At 37.8% G+C, this 12,231-nt stretch overlaps 1 protein-coding gene across 1 annotated transcript in view; it reads right to left on the reverse strand.

Annotated features, from left to right (window-relative positions):
* Nucleotides 1-12,013, reverse strand: part of LOC145772070 (general transcription factor 3C polypeptide 5-like) — a 22,125-nt gene extending 10,112 nt beyond the window's left edge. Inside the window, exons 1-2 of the mRNA XM_082583884.1 lie at nucleotides 11,799-12,013; nucleotides 108-214 (exon numbers count right to left, since the gene is read on the reverse strand). Of these exons, the coding sequence (XP_082440010.1) occupies nucleotides 108-214; nucleotides 11,799-11,930 (239 nt within the window). The 5' untranslated portion in view covers nucleotides 11,931-12,013. The remainder of the gene's footprint in view (nucleotides 1-107; nucleotides 215-11,798) is intronic.
* Between the last annotated feature and the right edge of the window lie 218 nt (nucleotides 12,014-12,231).

Below are 12,231 nucleotides of genomic sequence, written 5' to 3' on the forward strand. Positions count from 1 at the left end.
AAGATTATAATCATGAAAACAAGCAATATGCTTGAAAAAAATCTGGTTCACAAATGTGATAAAATGAGTTGCAAAACATGATATTTCAATTTTGATTTCTCACTTACTTCAACAGCAGTGAAGTAGATGGGGTTTTGTCACCACACAAAGGCTTGCAGCCGGGATCATCCGGTCGAAACCGGAGGTCAAGTCTCTTTGTGGAATCATTGTAAACCTGAAAGCAACCAACAAATTGTTTAGAAGCATGGTACGCCTGCGGTAGCCTACAAGCAACAATAACCTTTGACACATATTTTGTGTTGTGGCTAGTGTCAAGTTAATTTTAAAATAAAATTCCGTCACTTGGACACTGAAGGGCCCTATCAGCTGAGACTAACCTGAACCAAAGCAGCTACAACATCCTGTTACATAAGACTTATGACCAACATAAGATATTTACTTTTAACAATAAAGTTGTGTGATGTAGTAGTTTTTCTTTACACATGTTTTTGCAAAACTAAACTATTATGAGCTGTAGGATTGTGTGCTTGTGCATATTCCTAGATGGTTTTCCTACACTTTTAAAATGGAAGCACGTCTTTTAGGTAGAGCTCGACCGATATCACTTTTTCAGGTCGATACCAATATTTATAAAAATTTTAGGCCGATACAGATATATATCGGCCAATATATCTCAACTACGAAAAATTTGTTACCAACAAAGTTATTAAGCAACAAACCAGTCCAAGAAAGTTTATGCATGGGTTGCTGTAATAGAAAAATCATTCTTAACACTAATCACAAAAAAATACCAAACAAAAAAGAAACAACTAAATGCAATATTGTTTTGTTTTCAATTCAATATTCAAAGTAGAGGGCTTTTTAAAATTTCAGCAAAGTCACTCTGAAAGGCTTTCATCGGACCAACGACGTGCGCTTGAAGAGTGAAAGCGCCATGTAGCTGCTTAATACGCCACATAACTGATTAACTTCCACCGAATGAGGTCGTGTGGCTTCTTGCGTCACAATGCTCTGGGCACAAATCGGAAAATTTTTACGATGACGCTACTATTTTCTTCTGTGCAAAGTTTCACTAGGCTTTTTTTGGGTTTTTTTTGCAACTTCTACCATGACGCTACTATTTTCTTCTGTGCAAAGTTTCACTAGGTTTTTTCTTTGGGTTTATTTTTGCATGTCATGTGAGCGAAAGTTAATTTTCCCTAGGCTTTTTCTTTCTTACTGTAATACCAAAACTTGACAAATTTTGCTGCACCTTGCTGTGATAGCCTACTTGTATAATGTAATTTTGTAACAAATCTTGCCTTATCAATATCACTCGGAGATCAAAGCCAGACATTGTGACGTAAGACTTGAAATAAGTTGCACGTGTTTAGTGTAGAAGTACACCAGTACTCCCATCAATTCTTAGCGAAAAATTCACCTTTGTTGCACTGATTCAATGTCATCAGTCGTTGAAGCAACGTAAAACTCGAATGTTTTCCTGCTTGAATGGAAGCTAAGGGATACAGTATTAACATTTTCTAGATGCGCGCACTAGAATGGGCGGGAAATTATACTCTCGCAACAATTGTTTGTGCTATGCAAGCACGTTTGAGCAACTTGCGTTTCTTTTAAAGGCACGTATGGCAGGTTTTGAGTGTGCTTTTGCTGGCCGATGTTTATCAGCGAAAAATAGCCGATACAATATATCGGCTACACCTGATATCGGCCGATACTTATCGGCTGACCAATATATCGGTCGAGCTCTACTTTTAGGTGCAGAGTTAGGCACCGGTCAAATAGGCGTGCACACTGTGGCGTTAGGATATTTAGGTGCTATTTCCAGTAAAGTATGCAGATTATATCAGCTTGGCAGGCATATCCCATAGTTAGTTGGTCTTTATTAGTTTTTTTACTGCATTAGATGAATAAGCACTCTGCTTGGCAACACCTCATATGTTATCATTCTATTATCATATTTTCTTCTGGTTGCCTTTAAAGTAAGATATCAGGTTATGTTTGAATCGTAAAATTTTCTGAACTTCACTTTTTAGAAAATTTGGGTCACTTCAAAAAAAGATAGAGAACCACTGTCATAGGCAATGATTTTGCCATATTAAATTTAAAATGTGCCAATTTCTCAATTTTATAGGTTGCATTATGTTCACTAAGTAACATCTATAACAAATTGTAACATCTATAATGGTTATTAATATATGAGAATGAAATTTTTATTTGAAACTAATACTTATTTTAATACTTACATCTTCAGTACATACAGTATACAACTATACAATACATACGAGGTCCGGCTAAAAAGAAACGAGACTGACGCCACAGATTGCGTAATACAAAAGTCTCACTGGAATCAATGCTTTCAAAGAGTAGCATAACATCTGTTGAGTGTTCGACAGATGTGTTGTCACAATGACATTGTTGCGTTTGTTTTTAGGGAGAGTAAAGTGAAGGTGGTAAAGTATCTGTTAACAATTTCCATTAAACTTTTTTATTGAATAAAGTGATTTTGTTTTCAATTTTGCAAAATGACAACTGAACAAAGAATCAACATCAAATTTTGTGTTAAACTTGTAAAAACTGCTTTGAAGATGCTGCGTGAGGCTTATGGTGATTCTTGCATGTCGAGAGCAAGAGTGTTTGAATGGCACAAGCGATTTGTGGAGGGCAGGGAGGATGTGGATGATGATCCCAAATCAGGAAGGCCTTCCACTTCCAAGACAGATGCAAACATCGAATAGGTTCGTCAGTTGGTTCGCAGTGACCGCCGGCTCACTATTCGAATTATGGCTGGCGAACTTGGACTTGATAAAGAAACAGCCCGAAGCATTTTGGTAGAAAAGTTGGGCATGCGAAAAGTGTGTGTCAAAATGGTTCCACGGCTCTTGACACCAGAGTAGAAAGCTCGTCGTCTGACTGTGTGTCAAGACATCCTTGAACAAATTGATGCAGATAAAACAATATTAGAAAGGGTCATCACTGGAGACGAATCGTGGATTTTTCAATACGATCCTGAGACAAAAAGAAAGAGCCAGCAATGGAAAACTGTGAATTCACCAATCAGCACACATCAAATCAATAGAAAAAAGGGAATTTGAAGAATGCTTCAGGGCATGGTCAAGAAGAATGACAAAGTGCGTGGAAGCCGATGGCGAATATTTTGAAGGTGACCGTTAGAGGTCACATTATAGTTGTACTTCGTATTCAAAGTAAACTTCACTTGCTATGGGTTTTAATAAACTTTAAAATTCACCAGTCTCGTTTCTTTTTACCCGGACCTCGTATATGATAATATATAGTACAATAAATAGTATATATTAATACCTATAGGCCTACTGGAATATCATTAATGTATTATACTGTAATACTATTATTGGTTTACACAAAATTTCAGGTTTGGGTTTTGACAACTCATTTTAGCTAATTTTGGGGCGCTGAATCCGAAAATGAACTCAGATTTTCTCTATCACATCACGTTTTTGAGATATGAAATATCCCTAATTTTGGGAAAAAAAATCAATTTTTGCCCCCCTCTGTTGTCAAAACAAGGAATTCTGATGCAATAAACACTGTTTTACCTACGATAATCTAGCTTTAATTAGCAAACCAGCATTCTATATTATATTCACACAAATTTGCGTTGTCTTTATTAAAATTTCATGCCTTGGAATAAAAAAATAGGCATGCAAAAGAGCAACCATAATAACATCAAACGCTATATTCTGCTGACGAACATGTCGATAGGACAGTGACAAGGTATTATCTGAATTATAGCCTACAGTTCACACAATATGCACATAGACATTCCAATAGAGTGCAGAAATTCTGAAGACACACACAGAAATAGCAAAGTGCCAAAATAAAGATTGACTCAAAGGGACTTGGGCAGGGCGAGTTCAGAAACAGTCAAAAAAAGAGCTTTCATAAAATATGAACTCTTCACTTATAAGCTTAAAAATGCTCTTTTGAGGGACTTTCTTTTATCAGCAGCATCTGGAATTTCTCTTTTAAAACTCCAGCAATAGTCGGCCATCATATGAAAATCCCACCGACCTTGATAACGTTCCTCCATAATTTTAATATCCTGGTGAAAACGTTCACCCTGTTTTTCACTAACTTTTCCAAGGTTTTCTGGAAACTCTTCCGCATGGCTCTTCAAATAGTGAACTTTGATGCTCATCCTGCATCCCAAATCTTCAAAACTAAGTCTCAGTAGCCTTAAAGTGCAACTGCATGATCGAATTAACATTGGCTAGAATCCATTGCCAAGACATCCGGTACCTGATGAAAAACTCACTTCCTTACAATTGAGGCCCACAGCCGAGAAACTGACCCTTTTCCCACGCTCTCTAGCGCTTCTCTCTCACGCTACCTGGAAGTGGCAAACTCATCAACGTCACCTAGTGATATGACGTCAGTTGGAGTCGAGCTTAGTGGATACCAAACTAGCCGAGATAGGCTTGGTTGCTAATGAATGCGCAAATTTATAAGGCATCCATAATGAAGACGCATCTTTCAGCCAGCATTATACAAATTTAGTTGTTCATGCCTGTGTGCCAGGAGTGGTTTGCGAAGCCCATCGCCGAAGGCTAGTTTCGTAGATTACAACAGCCAAACTTGCTTATATCGAAAACATTTTGTATTGTATATAGGACATAGTAGCCTACAGTCGACTATCATGATACCGCTTTAGCATTCATTGGGACTGTCTTCGGCAGTGTTGACATCTAGGTTTTTTAAAAATAATCTAGATGAAGCTAAAAAAAAAGACCAGAATAAACCAAATTGAAGCAGAAATAAACTAAAAAATAAACTAACATACAATACTGATGACAAATCGCATTACAACACATGAAGCTAAACAAAAAAGACCAGAATAAGCCAAATTGAAGCAGAAATAAACTAAAAGAATAAACCAACATAGCCTAAAATACTGATGACAAATCGCATTACGACTAGGGATGGTAGAAGTATTCCATCGCGTCCTCTGGGCTTGCCATCTTTTTCCGAATTCTTTCTATCGACCCTGAAGAAGGTTTGTAGGACTGCTGGATTGACCATTGCATGGAAGTCGTCCAACACAGTGATGCAAGAAGTGCTCTCCGCCATGCCGTTAAGCACCTTTACACACTGCTCGATTTCGTGGTTCGAATGTCACATAACATTGGTTAAGACGTACCGTACCTTAATTCGCATGGGCCTATGACAGCTTTGGTCTGTCCCTTAACCAACAGTTATAGTGAATAGACCTGGCTTATTTTTTTCAAACTCGAGATTGCAAAGAGCCTATACTACCTGCCTTCACATAAAAAGCACGTGCAACAAGATCGAAGCAGCGAAAACCTCCTTCCTCTAGACAGTGGTCGGCAACCTGCGGTTCCGGAGCCGCATGCGGCTCTTTAGCTCCTCTGAAGCGGCTCCCTCCAGATTTGACATGATTTGGTATAGCCTATGCGTTCGACTGTGATAATAAAAAAAGAAAAAAAACGTCATCAAAACGTTGTTTACTAGTTGTGCAAGATGATGCAGCAATGAGCCAACTCTGATCGAGTGATACTCTATCAGAAAATAATAGACTTTTTTTACAAGTTTGTTATTCAAGTTTTGACTTTATCAGGTCAGTTTACAGCTTTTAGGTGAACACTGAACAGCATGTTGGCCGTTGGGTGGCCGTTCTTGGCACCAAGTCATCTGTGTACCTCCTCGTGGTACGGCTGGAAGCAGTGCGGCTGACTAAACACAGAGGCGCTGAAGAAAGGAACTGGCCTACCTACTTCAGTACTATGGCCAAGTCTACAATGATGCAAAAGTTCAACAAAAATACGAGAAACGGCGTAAATGGGTCTCCGAGTTCTAGAAACCAGAGCCCCTCGCCCGGTAGTCGGAGTCATCAATTGCAGGGCTCCTTCGATCGTCATTCAACAACTGTAATTAATGCAAAAACATTCCGACAACGAACTCAAAGAATTGCCATATGGAATGTACGAACACTTTACCAACAAGGAAAACTGGACAATGTTATTCTAGAAATGGACAGAATGAGAATGAACTGCTTGGGTCTTTGCGAAGTAAGATGGACAAATACTGGTCAATTTGTGAAAGATGATAAAACAATTATATACTCTGGAGGTAATAAACATCAAAGAGGTGTTGCTGTGATTATTGATAAACAACTTTCTAAATCAATATTGGGTAGTTAGCCTAAATCTGATCGGTTGCTTCTCGTAAAACTGAAAGCTAGTCCCTTCAATATCAATCTGATTGTTGCTTATGCACCAACAACAGATGCAGATGACTCGGAAATTGGTGATTTCTACGACTCACTGGATGAATTGTACAAAGAATGTAAATCACAGGAAGTGAATATTGTGATGGGTGATTTCAATGCTAAAGTTGGCTGCAAAAAACATGGAAAAACTGTTGGACCTCACGGCCTTGGATCACAAAACGATCGTGGTGAGATGCTCATTGACTGGTGTGAAGGAAAAAAGCTTGCTGTTATGAACACATGGTTTGCGGCACATCCTCGGCGTCGATATACTTGGACAAGTCCTGGTGGCCGAGCAAGAAATCGAATTGACTACATTATGATAAATGAAAGATATAGGTCTTCCATTTCTAATGCAAGAGCCTATCCAGGTGCTGATGTAAACAGTGATCATAACCCTGTAATTGCAACAATCAAAATTCGTTTAAACACACTAAAACAACCGAAACGCAAACCGAAATATTTGTTAACTGCTCTAAAAGATCCTGTAATAAGAACAGATTTTTGTCATGCTGTCCTGGACAATCTCCCAGTGAACCAAAAGAAAGAAACAGTAGATAATCAGTGGGATAATCTCAAAACAAGTATCCTAACAGCAGCAGATAAAGTTATACCGAAAGAAACCAGACGAACTAAACAGCCTCACTGGATGACAGAAGAAATAAAAAATCTTATGTCAGAAAGAAGACAGTCAAAAACAAACCGCGAAAAATATAACAAAATTCATCAATCTATTCAAGAAAAGTGCAAATCTGCAAAAGAACGATGGTTAGAAGAAAAGTGTGAAAAAATTGAAAGGCTCAAAGACATCAGCCCGAAGGAACTGTTCAAGGAAATACGCTTAATATCCAACACCGGTCCTGTATTAACATCGAAGTGCATTCGATCTTCTGATGGCAAAATTCTCTATGAACCGAAAGATGTGAAGAAACGTTGGGAAGAATATATTACTACCCTTTTTCAAGATGACAGAGAAGATATTGATAATAATATGATTAATTGTGAAACAGGACCACCAATATTAAAGAAAGAAGTACAGTGGGCTTTAGATAATTCAAAAACCGGAAAGGCAGCAGGCCCAGATGAAATTGTGGTGGAAATGTTGATTGCCTTGAAAGAAGATGGAATAAACTTGTTGTGGAATCTCATTAATACCATTTATGAAAATGGTGAATTACCTGAGGATATGCTGAAATCTCTTTTTATTGCTCTCCCGAAAAAACCAAATGCACTTGAGTGTGGAAATCACAGAACGATAAGTCTAATGTCACATACATTAAAACTGCTCTTAAAAATTGTCCTCCAAAGAATACGAAGAAAGATTTTACCGGAAATATCTGCTTGCCAATACGGATTCATGCCTGACAGAGGAACCAGAAATGCAATTTTTGTAGTTCGCATGCTGTGTGAACGTTCAATTCAACACCAACAAGATGTATTTCTGTGTTTCATAGATTATCAAAAAGCTTTCGATAAAGTACGCCATTTCCAGCTTCTTTCATCACTAAAACGAATTGGGATTGATGATAAAGATTTCCGTATGATACACAATCTATACTACAAGCAGCAAGCCGCTGTTATGCTTCCCGATGGAATCACTGAATGGATGGAAATATCAAGAGGTGTTCGACAAGGCTGTGTCATGAGCCCAGATCTCTTCAATTTGTATAGTGAACTCATCCTTAGAGAACTGGAAGAAATTGATGAAGGAATTAATATAAACGGAAAACTTATAAATAACATTCGATATGCAGATGACACAGTCTTGCTTGCAACGTCACAATGTGGTTTGCAAGTTTTACTTGATGCAGTTCAAACATCCAGTGAAAAATATGGACTAAAAATCAACATTAACAAAACCAAAACTCTGGCAGTCTCGAAACGTCTTCCTGAACCAACAATTTGCGTGTACTGCAATGATAACAAAATTGAACAGGTTCAAAAATTTAATTATTTGGGCTCAATACTGAATCCAAGCACCCGATGTGAAGAAGAAATTAGACGACGCATTGCATTATCAAAGTCAAGTTTCAACACCATGGCAAAAATCTTTAAAGATCGAAAGCTCTCCAAAACCTTAAAAATTCGTTTGTTAAAATGCTTTGTTTGGTCAATTTTGATGTACGGATGTGAAACCTGGACACTAACGGCAAAAACCCGAAATAAAATTGAAGCTGCAGAAATGTGGTTTTACCGAAGAATTCTTAAAATTCCATGGACAGCTTTTCGAACCAACAGAGCAGTTCTCCAACAGATGGGCCAGGAGCAGCAGATACTGAGATCTTTAGAAATGCGACAGCTGAAGTTCTTAGGTCACATTATAAGGAAAGGCGAACTTGAAGATTTATCTTTAAGTGGAAAAATTCTAGGTAAACGGTCAAGAGGAGCACAAAGATTCACATTTTTGCACAATTTTCAACCACTTATCAAAAACCCTACTAAAATTTGGCAAGAAGCACGAGATCGATCAAACTGGAACATCATTGTACATCGAGGGCTGCATCAGCTATGATACCTAAAGAGAGAGAGAACAGCATACCTTTTTTTATCAGTAGACATGCACAAATAAAAAAGAGAAAAGTTTTAGACGAAAACAGAGATGTTACTCAGCATGGACAATTGGACATAAACATGAAGTTTGCATTCAATGCAAATGATGTTGGCATCTGCATGCTAAATAGCCTATGTGGGAAAAAATCCTAAATAAATGACTTCAAAAGGCACTGTCAGAACAGCCATAGAGCATTAATTTTGCTGCACATTATCCCATTTTGGAGATTAGTTAAAGTAGGCAGTATTGAAACATATGCAAAGATCGAAGCAGAGTAAGGAAGCTTTCAATAAATGGATAACAGCTCATGCCCCACACCAATGCTGCTAGTTTTGTGGCAGCTCAATAGATTGTTAAGCGAGGAAAGCCGTACAGGCGTACACAGATAGAGATGACGGCTTAAAAAAGAATTGTTCGGTAGCAAGGAAACTGTGGTCTGATCTACTTGAAACACATACCGATTACCGGTATATTACGTTTTGTAGCTCTCAGCTGGTCATATCTGCCAAAATATGTAACAGAATCGCTCTTTTGTTAAAAAAGGTTGCCGACCACTGCTCTAGAACAAACACCACTAAAGGACTTGCAAAAGTGATTGTCGCTTTCAGTCTGACTCCAACTGACGTCATAATCCGCGTGTTGTGCAATGCAATCCGCCATTACAGAAACGTGGCCAAAAATACAAGCGCGTGGAATACCATTATTTTGATAATTTTTATTGAGATAAATACAGCCTTAAAAAGTAAGAGCGAGGTTGATCTTTATAGATTGAAACAAGCTCTTTCAGATAAAGTGCGGTCAAAGTCATCGTGCGGTTGCACTTTAAGAGATCTTTATAATTTTCTGCATTTCTGTTTCCCAAAAAAATTCTCACAACAGCACCGAAAGCATTCCAAGCTCTAACTTACAATGGCAACATTGATTTTACGAAATTTTCATCCTTTAACAATTGCCTGATTTGTGGTCCATTGAAAATCCCAGCTTTTTTTTCTCTTCACTGAGACCAGGAAAAGCATAACATATATACTTAAAACACTCTCCTTCATGATCCAAAGCTTTTACATATTGTTTCATGAGACCAAGTTTGATGTTAAGAGAAGGCAAGAGGATCTTTTTGATATCAACTACGGTAACTGATCACGTATGATATTTTTGTCTCCAGGTGTCAAGGTGAGCCCAGGCCTCGAAATTCCGGCGGTCATGACCTCCGGAATGACCTCAAATGTCTGCCGAAGCCGACTCATTGGTCGGTCATAAATGACCGCCGCAAAATTTTTGACAAAAATAGAGCTAATGCAGCAAAAATATATTTTAAATTTGAATTGTTACAATTGTTTGTTTAACGCGAACAAATACGGAGCTGAAGCAATAATACAGTAGTACAGGCAATTGCTTTAAAGATCAAGATCACATTAGAGTGGCGTGGTTAACGAGCTGATGGCAAAAGTAGCCATTTTTACATCATTTCAACGCTTTGCAATGTTGCCTTGAAATAAAGTTGTCTGAACTTTTCGGCAGGATATGTATTCTAATTTTAACAATGAGGATTATTGCGTTGCATTGATCGTTTGTTAAAAAGAAACGTCACAGAGAAGCAAGTCTCAGCTGGGTTCCGCACGTGCTCAGGCGAATGTGGCGACCTTATTCACGCTGATACTGATAGAAATAGAATTTCTGCACAGAAGGGAGGGTGTTAGACTAACACTATTGTGTTAGTTAGTTAACACTAACACTATTGAGGGCTAACACTATTGAGTCACTAATGCGCATTTGTCTGGATGGTCCTGAGCTGGAGATTTACGACCCCGCGCCGGCAATAATCGCTTGGCACAACGATTCTATAACGCGAAAACCACGGAATAAGTGATCGTAGTTGCTTTTGTAATTAGGAAATTTGGATTGTTGTTTTCAATTGTGTTTATTGCGTCATTACACGACTGTCATTGACGCACTGATTTATTTGCAAGCAATCTGCTCCATTATACTTCAGGGTCAGTTAATTAAGCCATGAACCATTGCAGAGTTATTCTGTTGTGGAAAATCTTCTACAAACACGACTACACAATACTGTAGCGTGATTTTGTGCAAAATCTACATGCAAAAAATATGTCCGGTTGAGATATTAAATGTCCGCTGAAAGGGCCAGTCCGGTAGGACATGCTTGACCGCCGGAAAAAAGTACAAATTTTGAAGCCTGTGAGCCTTGGAGGCCACTCTTCTTTGTTCCAGTGCTGATCCCTGGCCTTGCTGTCCCAGTAGCATAGGAAACATGGGTATTTGGTGTAGCCACTTTGTTGCCCCAGCAAAAAGTTTACCATTTTTAAATCTACACAGATGAGCCAACCATGCTCATCGTACTTTAACTATTCAAGAACGGTTTTGATGTTCTGATACTCTTCTTTCATTGTCACCGAATGTCCTATCGGAATAGAACCATACACGTTACCATTGTGAAGTAGAACACACTTCATATTTGTTTGGAGCTATCAATGAAAAGTCTCCATTCGTCTGCATCATACTGTGGTAATCCCATTTCTAGAAGAAGCCCTTTTATATTGTTGCAATCAACGAAATCATTGTGGGAAGCAAAATAAGGAAGCAGTTCTTCTTCTCGTTTGCTTCTCATAACAGGAATTTTTTTTATTTTAGAGGAAATCTGAACCAATTTATGAATTTAGTGTAAAAATATCTCTATGTTTGAAAGTTTATAGCTGTCAGAAAATAATTATATTAGACATTTTACTGCACTAAAAAGGGTAAAAATTGGTCAATTTCATAAAATAATGGCAACGATAGAAAGAAAACTTGATGTGATAGAGAAAATCTGAGTTCATTTTCGGATTCAGCGCCCCAAAATTAGCCAAAATCAGTTGTTAAAACCCAAACCTGAAAAAAAAAATTGAAATTTGTAGACCAGTGTTATTAAGTAGCCTACCATGATATAATAATAAACATACAGTAATATAATAATACAGTTATACCCACATCTTCCAAATGTTTGATCCCACCAAGTGTTGCTAACATTTTCTTCTTATTAGCAACAATTCCTGGATATTCAACGCACAAATACTCGGTATTTTGTTTAAAAGTTGGAGTTAGATTAATATCTTTTTCCATTTTATTGCCATACAGTGCATACAAAGTCTTGTTAATTCAAGTTCAAATCAATATACAAAAGCAAACTGATAACTTAGCCTGACATTAATCTATAGAACAAGTGTATATACAGTCATAACTATACATAAGGTACCGTAATGAATTAAAGCGCATCAAGTGGTCTAAAATAATTTCATCAAGAAAGTTTCATTTCCTTTCAATTTCGAGCAACAAAAATGTAGGTAATGACAGTAAGATAATGTCTCAAGCAAAAAATACTTGCATATAGCCCCAAAAGGTGCCAAACCACATTTGAATGTAT

Source organism: Aplidium turbinatum, chromosome 6 (assembly GCF_918807975.1).
Source record: "Aplidium turbinatum chromosome 6, kaAplTurb1.1, whole genome shotgun sequence".
Taxonomy (NCBI): domain Eukaryota; kingdom Metazoa; phylum Chordata; class Ascidiacea; order Aplousobranchia; family Polyclinidae; genus Aplidium; species Aplidium turbinatum.